At 48.2% G+C, this 13516-nt stretch overlaps 1 protein-coding gene across 1 annotated transcript in view; it reads left to right on the top strand.

The window, feature by feature from the left end:
* Positions 1-13516, top strand: part of LOC144479886 (CMP-N-acetylneuraminate-beta-galactosamide-alpha-2,3-sialyltransferase 4-like) — a 93283-nt gene that overhangs the window by 15407 nt on the left and 64360 nt on the right. Inside the window, exons 5-6 of the mRNA XM_078198925.1 lie at positions 4-104; positions 10720-10780. Of these exons, the coding sequence (XP_078055051.1) occupies positions 4-104; positions 10720-10780 (162 nt within the window). The remainder of the gene's footprint in view (positions 1-3; positions 105-10719; positions 10781-13516) is intronic.

Below are 13516 nucleotides of genomic sequence, written 5' to 3'. Positions count from 1 at the left end.
CAGATTTATTCGAAATACCAATTTATTTTTAACCATTGATGGTGACTGGTGGCAAAAACCAAACTATCTGTTTCACACGTTGCCATATGGGATTAAGGGAAATGGTGAGGAACCTTTCGATGCCCTGTTGTTTAGTCTTTCTTATGGAGGGAAGAATGATAGAATTCCTCCACTGTCTGAATCATAAACCTCACCAATCAAATAATAAAGGCTTTTTAAAAAAATGAGGCAGGGTTTTGATAGGGTGAAGCTCAGTGACACGGGGGTGGGATGGGGGCTAGTCCTCAATTTAATATTGCCCCGAAGAGGAGTGAGGTTTCGAGGTGTTTTTCTGCACAGACACTGGATCCTTTGTCACAGGGAGGGCGAAACAGAAACCTTTTCATCTTTTAAAGGAAAAACTTGAGAATGTTCAGAATACAAGAGGATGCAGGACTGGAGTGAAATGCCGTGAAAGTGGGATTAGTTTTGCTTTGGAAAGAACCAGTACAGACGTGACAACTCAAATGGCCTCCTTTTGAGTTTTTAAAAAATATTCAATCATGGGGTGTGGGCATCGCTGGCTGGGTCAGCATTTATTGACCATCCCTGAGGGCATTTAAGAGTCAACCACATTGCTGTGTATCTGAAGTCACACGTAGGCCAGAACAGGTACGGACGGCAGATTTCCTTCCCTAAAGGACATTAGTGAACCAGATCGTTTTTTACAACAACTGATCATGGTTTCATGGTCATCTTGAGACTTTTAATTCCAGATTTCTATTGAATTCAAATTTCACCATCTTCTGTGGTGGGATTTGAACCCAAGTCCCCAGACCATTACCCTGGGCCTCTGGATTACTAGTTCAGTGACAATACCACTATTCCACTGCCTCCCCCAAGTTGTAAGCTTCTCGCTTTGTCTCAGCCCAGCAGGAAGGACATGGAGCGTGTTCCAGGCCGTTAGCTGAAAATTGAGTTTAGTTTTGAAAATCTGAAAAGGAAGGTGAGAAAAGGCTTTGAGGCTCCTCAGTACTGACCTCACTCACCATCACCCCCTCCCAATCACGAGTGATGCTGACTCATGACAAGGTGTAGGCAAAAAGACAGAAAAAGACCCAATCCAGGACAAAACTCTACACACATTCAAGAACACCACCCCCACCCCCCGCCCCCCAATCCCAGCCCCTCACCCCGCAGCTTCTTTCAAACAATCAAGTTGGGTCCTAAAGGGATAATGGCATTGGGTCAGTGGATATAATTTGACACATTAAAAAGATTCCACCATGTTGCTACAAGGGAAGAGCTTTCAGGGCAATAAATTGTAGAGGTGGATGTTTGCCAGAGATGTTATCACAAATCCAGGCTGTATATTTCCAGCCCAGTTCTGTGGGACTGCTGAACTGTCAGAGGCACCTCTTCCAGATGAGATGCTAGAACAAGAGCCCCCTGGATGGATGTAAAGATCTTTTGTACTATCCCAGGAAGAACACTGGGAGTCCTCCCTGGTGTCCAGGTTGATATTTATCCTGCAGCCAATATCTAAAAGATATTTGTTCCTTATCGTATTGTTTGTGGTGGGAAATAGGTCTGTATGATTTGGTGGTTGTATTTCTTACATTATAACTGCGATGAGAATTCTAAAAGGTTTTCATTGGCGAGAAATCCTTTTGCGACTTTCAGTGTGTGATATAAATGTAAAGTTTTTCTTTTTGACCTGTGTCTGTTTACTTTTTGTTAATGTTCACATTTCCTAATCTTGCCAACTGGAATGACAAGAATTGTCACTTTGATTGCAATGTGTGATTTGATAAAGCTAAATCAAACAATTTCAGACAAGACAATGTTAACAGTACTGCTTACAGGAAACCATCAGCAATAAAACTATTGTCTTCCGAACATTGCAAACTCTCCAGAGATCTGAGAACACAGTACCGGCACTACTGATGTCAGCAGACCCACAGTACTGTCATCCCAGAGAATACACAGTGTTAACACTCTGATGGCCAAAGAGTGTACCAGATGAATATTGCTAAGGACAGTGAGCACACAGCGCTCATACTTTCAAGTTCGGATTGAAAAGGGAGGGAGCAAAGAGGAGTTTCAAAATGAGAAAGAGGTCTTTAAATTAAGGTCCTGGTGGGCCAGGGGTAATGTGGGTCAGTCAGCACAGGGCTGGTGGGTGTGGAGTTAAGATATTAGCAGCGGGCATTTCAATAAGTTCAGCTTCATTGAGGATAGGTAATGGGAGGCACAGCAGGGGAGCATTTGAATAGTCTGGTGTGACGTTAGCAAAAACATGGCTGAGGGTATCAGTAGCAGACGCTCTCTCTTTTCGTCTTTGGGCCTTTGTGGCTGGGCAGGAGGCAGGAAACAGCCAATCAGAGGGAAGGGTCAGTGCGAGTGAAGGGGTATGGGAAGGGGAGGAAGGGGTCCATGGTTGATCAGTTATGTTCATTGTGCCAGATAGTTATTTGATGGTGAACCAGGAGTTGAGAAAGGCATAAGGAAGATATACTGTGACCTGATGCGTCTTGTAGATGGTACACATTACTACTGCTGTGTGTCAAGAACAAAGAACAAAGAACAATACAGCACAGGAACAGGCCCTTCGGCCCTCCAAGCCCGCGCCGCTCCCCGGTCCAGGATTGAATCCTGAATCCAGGATCCCCGCCCAATTTTCCAGCCTATCTACATACCAATATCCTATCCACCGAGCTGTCCCTCATAGCTACGATGCTTTGTTCATTACAACCTATTAACTCACCCCCACCCCCCCATTCCAGGCCATGTGATCTCCAGGGAGAGGCGAAAACCCAGAGTGAAAAACCCCAGGGCCAATATGGGGAAAAAAATTCTGGGAAATTCCTCTCCGACCCCCTGAGGCGATCGAAACGAGTCCAGGAGATCACAATGGCCCTGATCGGAAAATGCTTCCCAACCCTAGTCATTTCCACTTCCATGAACACCATATGAATTCCCTGCCCCCGAGACAGGTTCCCAACTATCCGCAGTCTCGCTCTGTACTGGCACCAGCAAGATGATCATAGAATGAAGCCTTGAAACGAGAAACAAGGAACAATTAGCCCGCGCCGCTCCCTGGTCCAAACTAGACCACTCTTTTGTATCCCTCCATTCCCACTCCGTTCATATAGCTGTCTAGATAAGTCTTAAACGTTCCCAGTGTGTCCGCCTCCACCACCTTGCCCGGCAACACATTCCAGGCCCCCACGACCCTCTGTGTGAAATATGTCCTTCTGATATCTGTGTTAAACCTCCCCCCCTTTACCTTGTCGGTGGTGAAGGGATTGAATGTTTGTAGATATGGTGCCAATCAAGCGGGCTCCTTTGTCCTAGATGTTGTAAGCTTTTTGAGTGTTGTTGGAGCTGAACTCATCCAGGCAAGTGAAGAGTATTCTATCACATTCCTGACTTGTGCCTTGTAGGTGATGGACAGGCTTTGGGCAGTCTGGAGGTGGGTTGCTCACTGCATGATTCCTAGCCTTTGACCTGCTTTTGTAGCCACTGTGCCGTGCCATCTGTCCCATGCCACGCCATCTATCCCTTGCAGGAAAAGTTATGCAGAGAAACCCCTTTGACCAGACGTTACTGGGGAGAGGCCCCACATGAAAATGAGTTGGTAGATTCTGTTGTACAGTTCCCTGAGCAGCTGTCAAAGCCTCTTCACTTGATTCGCGTGAGTGCCACTCAGTGAAAAAACAATTTCCGAAGGCGGGATTTTCCAGTCTCACCTGCCCCAGGATCGGATATTTCCACCTGAGGTTAATGGACTTTTGCTTGTCCGTCAAATTCTCTGTCCGATCCTGACAATTGCCCCGGCAGCTGGGACTGGAAGATTTAGGCCTGTACTGTATGAAGCATAAAACACACAATACATGAAATAAAACTCAAATAAACAGGGCAGAAACAAAAAAATACGCACCGTTGTAATGCAAGAAGGTTAAATTCCAGCTATCATAAACATGAACACTGGTTACATTGCTGATACGGGATCGTTCACCTGATTTTGACCTCCCAATTTTATCTAAGGTGCAGTATAAGAAATAAATGGTTAAACACCTAAAATGAAACAGTTAAACGACACGGTTAAAGTGCAGAAAAAAACATAGTTAAAATCCAGAAATGTTGAACAGGATTTTCCGGCCACGTTCGCCCCGAGGCTGGAAAATCCTACCTGAGGTCAATGGACCTTTGCATGGTCCATGTCCCACCTGCTACAATTCCCGTGGCGGACAGGACTGGAAAATTCCACCCTCAAGGTTGGATGGTTTGTCTGATTTTTGAGGTTCTGAATTATCCTAGGCACAGTAAGAAGTCTCACAACTACTTGATTACCTATTGAGACTTGTATTCCAACCATTATCTTGTAATTGAGTCTGTGAATATATATGCCCTGTTTGTGAACCCAACTCTACACTCACCTGATGAAGGAGCAGCGCTCTGAAAGCTCATGCTATCAAATAAACCTGTTGGACTTTAACCTGGTGTTGTGAGACTTCTTACTGTGCCCATCCCAGTCCAACACCGGCATCTCCACATCCTGAATTATCCTGGATATTGTTCAGTTTTCTCAGTTCTTTCTTGAAAGTCCTCTCTTTCAGCCCCTGGGTCTGGAGGTGGTTGGTGAGACACGCTGTAAAATAAGAGGAAATGTTTAAGTTTGAAATTAAAAATTGGATGACTTCCAGAACCTGTGACTAAGCTGACCTCCTGTCATCCATGCTGCCAAGGACTTAATATTGAATTCATCCTTTGGCTGTGTGCCTCATTCCGCACTCCCTCTGGTATATCACAGTCAGCTAGCTGTTTTACCTGTAAGAAAGATAAGGGACATGCAAATTTGGAAGTTAATACAACTCAGAGATTAACTATACAGACTCTCACTAGATTAATTATTGGTACAAAAGTTGAAGTAAGACAATTTGATAAAATACATCGGCTTGAATTTTCCAACCTTGCCCGGGGCTTGGGATTCTCCAGCCCCGCTGCAGTGAATGGAGTTTTGGCTGAGCTGCACGGTGGTGCAGTGGATAGCACTGCTGCCTCACAGCGCCAGGGACCTGGGTTCAATTCCTGGCTTGTGTCACTGTCTGTGTGGAGTTTGTATGTTCTCCTCGTGCCTGCGTGGGTTTCCTCCGGGTAATCCAGTTTCCTCCCACGTGTGGGTTAGGTACATTGACCATGCTAAACTGAAGTGAGAAGAGTCATAGAGTCATAGAGGTTTACAGCATGGAAACAGGCCCTGCATTTGGCCCATATCCCTCTATACCCATTTTACCCATGTAACTGTCTAAATGCTTTTCAAAAGACAAAATTGCACCCGCCTCTACTACTACCTCTGACAGCCAGAAAGAGGAGTTTGAATCATGGAATCACTACAGTGCAGAAGGAGGCCATTCGGCCCAACGGGTCTGCACTAACCACAATCCTACACATGCCCTATCCCCATAACCCCGTGCGTTCACCCTCGTTATTCAGTATTTTTTCAATAAATTAAAATCTGACCCGTATATATAATAAATAAAGATATTTGTTAACCTCCCAGTAAAACAAAGTGACGACAGCATAAATAAAAAAAGCTGATTTGTTTGTAAAAGGTGCGTGTTCATTTGGATCTGAAGTTTATTAATCTTAATTTAGTAAATAACCCAATAATTGAAGGATAGCAGTGCACCACAGTCCCGAAGTGTGCACAACCTGCACCATGTGGGAACTCCAGATATAGTTTGTGCCTTGAACAACCATATTTTCAGAAAATTATCAGCGAAATGGTCTCAGGCTCTGGATTTCACAGGTTGAGTGGCAGCTGGTGTCATTACAGCAACAATGAAGCTTGGAATAGGCGGCACGGTGGCACAGTGGTTACCACTGCCACCTCGCAGCACCAGGCACCCGGGTTCAATTCCCGGCTTGGGTCACTGTCTGTGCGGAGTCTGCACATTCTCCCCGTGTCTGCGTGGGTTTCCTCTGGGTGCTCCGGTTTCCTCCCACAATCCGAAAGATGTGCTGGTTAGATGGATTGGCCATGCTAAATTCTCCCTCAGTGTACCCGAACAGGCGCTGGAGTGTGACGACCAGGAGATTTTCACAGCAACTTCATTGCAGTGTTAATGTAAGCCTACTTGTGACACAAATGAATAAACTTAAACTACCGGGATATCACAGCCGCAATTCTCCCAAAAGTGCTGAATTGGCAGGAAAACTGTTCTAGATCCCAACTGTTTTGTCAGTTCAATTTCTCACCCAAGTCCTCCACTCTGTGCACTGCAGAGGTCCCAATTGTGAATCTCCCAGGGGGCGGAGCCTATTCACACCAGAGTTTGACAGTTCTGGAACTCTGTGCATGAACTCTGTGCACGAACTCTGTGCATGCGCAGTGGCCCCAAACTGTCAGACTCCCCATTTGCTGGCCAGCTCGATCGGTGACCAGCCCGGGACCCCCGCAGTGCTACACCTCCAGCCCCCCCACTGCCCAATCATGGCCCCCACAGCAATTCCCGGGCCAGCCCTGACCCGCCCCCCCCCCCACCCCGCCCTGGATGGCCCGATGTCCGGCCCACCCCCTCCAGCAGTGGCGATCCCCCCACCCCCTCACCCTGGGGTCAGACCCCTCTTCAGGAGAGACAGGCCCCCCCTGGCAGACCACCCCCCCCCCCCCCCCCAGCCCGCCCCAATCGCTGCCTTCCCTCCAGCCCCGACCGATCCTGTCTGCAGAGTGGCAGCGGGATCCCTCACCCCCACCAATTGCCCCTAGGCCCCGCCCACAATAGGCCCCACCTCCTTGGCACTGCCCGATGACCGGTGGGCAGTGCCAAGGTGCCCCCTGGGCATGGGCAGCATTGCCCCTTGGGCAGTGTCAGAGGCACAGGCTGGCAGTGCCAGGGTGCCCATACCGAGGGTGCACCACCCCACCACCTCCCGATCCCCTGGGGGGCCCTGATTGCCCCCCCTTCATTCCGGCGGAGTCTCCCGCTAGTTCCCCAAATGTGGGGAGCTAGTCTGAACCTCGCTGGAATGAAGTAATCCTGGCGGGGTTGGAGATTCAATCGGGACTGGTAAGTTCCTGATAATTACATTCAAACTACATTTAAAATATATTAAATGCAGATTTAAATGACTTACCTGCCTTCCTGCTGGTTTCCAGCGTGGTCTGACCGGCGACTGTTCGCCGACTCTGGGAGATGCGCATGCATTCCCGACAGGTGCGCAAATCCCGGAACAAGGCCGGAAACGCGTATCTCCCACCCCGACCTGCCAGAAACGTTTCGGGTCGAAATGGGAGAATCGCGGCCCACATTTCTAGATGTGCAGCTTAAGGATGTGCAGCAGACAGTGAACAGGGAACCGCCAAACAGTCAAGAAGGAAGAGATAGGAAATGCAGGAGTGCCTGAGTGCATCCTGCTTTCAGTATTCATTCTGAGTGCCAGTGAGTACGATGGTCCCTCTGGGGAGTATAAGCCACATGTGTGTGAGTTTAGAAATAGAAGGTGAATACTGTGGTTTGAGAGAGGTAGCACAGTGGTTAGCACTGCTGCTTCACAGCTCCAGGGACCCGGGTTCGATTCCCGGCTTGGGTCACTATCTGTGTGGAGTGTGCACATTCTCCTTGTGTCTGCGTGGGTTTCCTCCGGGTGCTCCAGTTTCCTCCCAAAGATGTGCGGGTTAGGTTGATTGGCCAAGCTAAAATTGCCCCTTAGTGTCCTGGGATGCGTTGGTTCGAGGGATTAGTGGGTAAATATGTAGGGATATGGGGGTAGGGCCTGGGTGGGATCGTGGTCGGTGCAGACTCGATGGGCCGAATGGCCTCTTTCTGCACTGTAGGGTTTTTAAGACTTTTAAGACTTCTAAGATATTTCAGGAAGAAATATTTTAGATGGCTTCGACATTGAGATCTATTCAGGGGGAGATGGAACCTGTACAAATCAAATAGTTTGCACCTCAACAGGGCTGGGACCAATATACTCATGAGACATTTTGCGAGCTCTCACAGAAAGCCTACAGTACAGAAAGAGGCCATTCGGCCCATCGAGTCTGCACCGACCACAATCCCACCCAGGCCCTACCCCCATATCCCTACATATTTTACCCGCTAATCTCTCTAATTTACGCATCCCAGGACAGTAAGGGGCAATTTTAGCATGGCCAATCAACCTAACCCGCACATCTTTGGACTGTGGGAGGAAACCGGAGCACCTGGAGGAAACCCACGCAGACACGAGGAGAATGTGCAAACTCCATACAGACAGTGACCCAAGCCAGGAAGCGAACCCAGGTCCCTGGAGCTGTGAAGCAGCAGTGCTAACCACTGTGCTACTGTGCCGCTCTGAGAGGGAAGGTTGAACTAATTTGATACATGGGGTCCGGGATGTCGCAGTCGAAAGGATAAATGAGATGTGTAAAGGATAGAGAGAGACGGATAAGACCATAATATATAGGAGCAGAATTAGGCCATTCAGCGCATCAAGTCTGCTCCACCATTCGACTGTAGCTTTTTTAAAAAATTCATTCGTGGGACATGGGGGTCGCTGGCTGGCCAGCATTTATTGCCCATCCCTAGTTGCCCTTGAAATTGAATGGCTTGCTACGCCATTTCAGAGGGCAGTTCAGAGTCAACCACATTGCTGTGGCTCTGGAGTCACATGTAGGGCAGACCGGGTAAGGACAGCAGATTTCCTCCCCTAAAGGACATTAGTGAACGAGGTGGGTTTTTCTGACAATCGACAATGGTTTCATGGTCATCAGTAGACTCTTCGTTCGAGATTTTTTTTAATGAATTAAAATTCCACCATCTGCTGTAGTAGGATTTGAACCCAGGTTCCCAGAACATTAGCTCTCTCTCTCTCTCTCTCCCCACCCCCGCCCCATGTTTCTCAACCCCATTCTCCTGCCTTTTCCTCGTAACCTTTGACTCCCCTTACCAATCTATGTAGATGGCATTAGAATAAAAAGAAAGGAAGGATTATGTGAAGGTTGTGCTAAGGGGGAATATAATGATTCAATAGTGCACACATGTCTCAAATGTTGGCCACCTGTGGGCACAGGCTATCACATAGTGTTCTGGTGATAGCCTGGATGGAAAACTGGAGAACATTCCAGAATTTAGGGCTGGACAGTTGTAGGCATGGACGCCAATGGTGCAATGATCAAAATTGGCCCAGGAGGTGAGATTTGGAGGAGCAGAGATATCCCAGAGGGCCGTGCATTGGGAGAGTTAGGCAGGAGTGAGACCATACAGGGACTTGAAAACAAGGAGGAGAATTTTAAATTTGGGGCATTGCTTAACCGGAAGACAGTGTAGGTCAGAGGGCACAGGAGGGATAGGGAAATGGGACGTGCTGGGATTTAGGACACTGGATAACCTCAAGTTAATGAGAATGTGGGAGGCTGAACAGGAGTGCAGGAGACAAGTCCAGAGACAACAGATGGATGAGGATTTCAGCAGCAGGTGAGATGAGGCAGGACAGACATGGGTGATCCCTACAGAGGTGGAAATAGGCAGTCTGAGCGATGGAGTGATGCAATGGATAGATTATTGCAAGCTCCTTGCTCCTGAGTTCCAGCTCCGCCGTCCACTGCTCGCCATGATTTTGCACCCACAGCAATACTAACGTGTTGTCCGGTTGTTCACTCAAACCCCCATTTGCTATTCCTCCACAGGAGGGAATTTTGCCTTTGATCAAAGAACACTATCTGCTGCCTGGTACATCTGTCCCGATTTTCAATTCCACTGACTTCAGTCAGGCAGCTAATCCAACAGTGCATATTTTGCACCAGTCTCTCTGGTCAGAATGACATACCAAGTGCCTGAATAAAGGCAGCCACGCCTTTCCTTTACAACATTGTTTTTGCATTTTCTAGTGCGACATTAATGATTTGGTCTTTTGATAAATGTCACATGCAGCACCGTCAGCTGAGCCAGAACCTAGAATAGCTGGGATTCTGGAATTTGCTACTGCTTTAGACTGAATTTGCTGTCTGATAATACAGAGATAACAGTAAGCCTCTGTTATATCCACAGTAAATTCTGGGCCCTTATCTGATTAAATAGCAAAGGCTAACCTGCGCACTAATGTTAAAATTACCTGCTTAGAACAATCACCCTCTGTTAGCTGTTTTTAAGCCAGTTTTAGCCACCATACTTTATTGTCAATTCTGCCACTTTTTCAGTGAGCTGCCTAGTCAGTTGTTGAAGAGACATCTCCCCCACTAATCACTGTGGGAAAACCATCACAAGTCCCAGTTTAATTTATTGCCCATGAGGTTTGCTGCTAAAATGACCCAAGTCAGAATGGAGGCAGCAAGGGCACGATCTTACCTGCCGTTCGCGCCACGCTCCCGCTGCAGCAAAGTCGGGGAATTTGGCGGCCAGTCAAATCTCTGTTCACTGCAGCGGGATGGGAAAAAATCCTGCCGGGCGCGAACGGGGGTAAGATCCCGGCCCGAGTCTTCATTTCTCTTTTTTGAAAACCTGTTTAACTCTTTGGACTGTGACATCTGGGATGTGACGTTTGGAGTGTGATACCCCGAGGGTGTCCAAATCTCTCATTCATCCCATCATACTGCATCACGTTTGAAACGTGGTGGATACTTTCAGGACTATGACATAAACAGCGGCTTGTGTAAAACTACCAGGATGAGAAGGAGCAATCAGAGGGGGAGTTAACACGCACTCCAAAACATTCATTGTAATAAGGGTAAACCTTTCCTTTACCTTCCAGAAGCGGTTGTCAAAAAGATATTGATCCGAACACAATCCAACATGCCAGACGAGATAGACAGGTAAAAGCATCCTACTTTTCAGGGCAATGTTCCAAATGTGTTTTGTTACTTTGGACCTCACAGTGCAGAGCCGAACATGTCAGTGAACATAACCCTGTGTGGAGGCTCGACCGCCTTGACATAGCACCTTTGGACAGTGAATGAGGTTAATTGCGTGATAGAGTGGCAGTTGTCCATATTTCCCGATGTATTCATGTTGTGTGATGGAGGAAATAACCCGGACAATGGCTCCTGGGAAAGTCTGTCCGGCCTTATCAACTTAAGTTATGATCTGTGGGTCATCCCAATGTCCTGTGTGGCCGAGGAAGAGTGTTCCTGTGGCGAGAATAATGTTTAGTGTTGCGCTCATCTCTGATTTTTGTTGTCAGCAGTGGTAGGCGGCTGTCAGGTTCCCGTGTTTCTTGCAGCTTTGGCATGCTGACTGGGAGTTATAGCATACGCACAGAATCGATCCGCTGTCCCATTGTCAGGGCTGAGAGGTAGAGGCTCTGTGAACTGTTGCTCTTTCTCATTCATCCCATCATACTGGAGGCACTGTGATTACCTCCTGGGTGTTTAGTTGTTCTGACCATTGAAAATTTCCCTGGACCTGGAACGGGAATGGACAGTCCTGCTTTGTAACTACTCTGGTACGTTTTTTTGTCCCAGAGTTTCTGCGGAACTCTTATTGAAGCCTAGAAGCCATGGGCGGCACAGTGGTTAGCACTGCTACTTCACAGCACCAGGGAACCAGATTCAATTCCGGCCTCGGGTCACTGTGTGTGTGTGGAGTTTGCACGTTCTCCCCGTGTCTGTGTGGGTTTCCTCCGGGTGCTCCGGTTTCCTCCCACAGTCCAAAGATGTGCGGATTAGGTTGATTGGCCGTGCTAAAATTGCCCCTTAGTGTCAAGGGGACTAGCTAGGGTAAATACCTGGGGTTACGGGGATAAGGCCTGAGGTGGGATTGTTGTCGATGCAGGCTCAATGGGCAGAATGGTCTCCTTCTGCATTGTAGGGATTCCAGGATTCTATGAAAATACTGCAGATGTTGGAAATCAGGGATAAAAATGCTGTAAAAACTCAGCGGGCAGGATTGGCACTCTGCCCCCCCTCCCCACTTCCCCCATGGTGGTACGTTTTGTGGTAGTGGAGCTGGGCTGCCAGTGGCAGGGGCGGGATCCTCCTGTCCCCCCACTGTTGTTGGGTTTTCCCGTTGTTCGCTAGCCTGCTGGTGGGAATGGCTGGAAGATTTTGACCAGCAGATCTGGTGGCGTCTGTGATGAGAGAAACAGTATTAACATTTCAAATTCGTATGACTCTTCTTCAGAACTAGTGGGTATTTACTGAACTTCATTGGGATTGAAGGTTACACAAGATTTGAATAAACCATATTCATAAAACATTCAAACTGTGGTGAACCATAGATGGTTACCACTATGGGTACTGAACCATAGATGGTTAGCACTATGGGTACTGAACCATAGATGGTTAGCACTATGGGTGTTTGTACATATGTTACTGTTGTCACTGTTGGGGTTAGGGTTGGGGTGTTCTACCCGTTGGTATTGTTCTGTGGTACACCCCAGTTGGCTCCGCCTACCTGTAGGAGTATAAAGGTCACTGCACTGCCTGGTGACCCTTTAGTCTGGGATTGTATTGTTATATAGTATGCTCCATTCTTGTTACTAATAAAAGCTTTTATTTCCCGGGTACGATCCAGCCTCCCGAGTGATTTAATCGCGCATCAATTTTATTAGTAACAATTTTGGTAAAAAAAAACCATGGAGCAAATGTTAAAACCCGATCGGCTGACCTTAGATCCACGTGTAGCTGGAGCGTCGAACACTTTCGACCATTGGTTGAAGTGTTTTCAAGACTATATCGATGCCTCAACAGCCATTCAAAACAACGCCGATAGACTGCGGGTCCTCCACGCAAGGGTAAGCGACACCGTATACTCATCAATCCGCGATGCCCAAGACTACAAAGGGGCCATTGAACTACTTAAGAAACTGTACAACAAACCGCCAAACGAGATCCATGCTCGACACCTTCTAGCCACTCGACGGCTGCAGCCCGGTGAAACGACGGGACAGCACCTGCGCGAACTTCAGCAGCTAGCCAGAGCCTGCAACTGCAAGCCAGTGTCGGCGGCCCAGTATACTAACGACTTGATCCGAGATGCGTTCGTGGCGGGAATCGGCTCATCTTATATTCCCCTGCAGCTGCTAGAGCAAGGTAACCTAGACCTAGCTAAGACGGTGGAATTGGCTGACACGATGGAAACGGCCTCCAGAAGTCTAGAAACATACGCCACCGACCACGTGGGAACATCGTGGCAAGTACAGCCACCGACTCAATTCTACCCAGCGGCTCCGAAAAACTGCGCGATTGTGCTTTCAACCTCGGACCTGACGACAGCGGCAGGAGGCTATTTCTGTGGATTGGTGAAACACCCTCGGCAGCGATGTCCAGCTAGAACGGTATTTTTCTCCGCGTGTGGGAAGAAAGGGCATTATGCCAAAGTATGCAGGGCTAAACCACCCTCGAAGCATAGCAGCGCGGCGTGTGATTCTCCAGAGCCTGTCTCCTTGTCTCCAGCTTCTTCGAGGTCTTCCACCACGTGCGATTCCCGAGCGCCGCCATTCCTGACGACGAAGACGCAAGACACGTGCGACCTGCAGGGGCCGCCAATTTTAGCGCCACCGACCACATGCGATCCATGGGCGCAGCCATTTTGGTCAGCACCGACCGCAG

This window comes from Mustelus asterias, chromosome 27, assembly GCF_964213995.1.
Source record: "Mustelus asterias chromosome 27, sMusAst1.hap1.1, whole genome shotgun sequence".
Classification (NCBI taxonomy): Eukaryota; Metazoa; Chordata; class Chondrichthyes; order Carcharhiniformes; family Triakidae; genus Mustelus; species Mustelus asterias.
The sequence above is the reverse complement of the archived record's forward strand: the minus strand, read 5'-3'. Positions and strand labels throughout refer to the sequence as shown.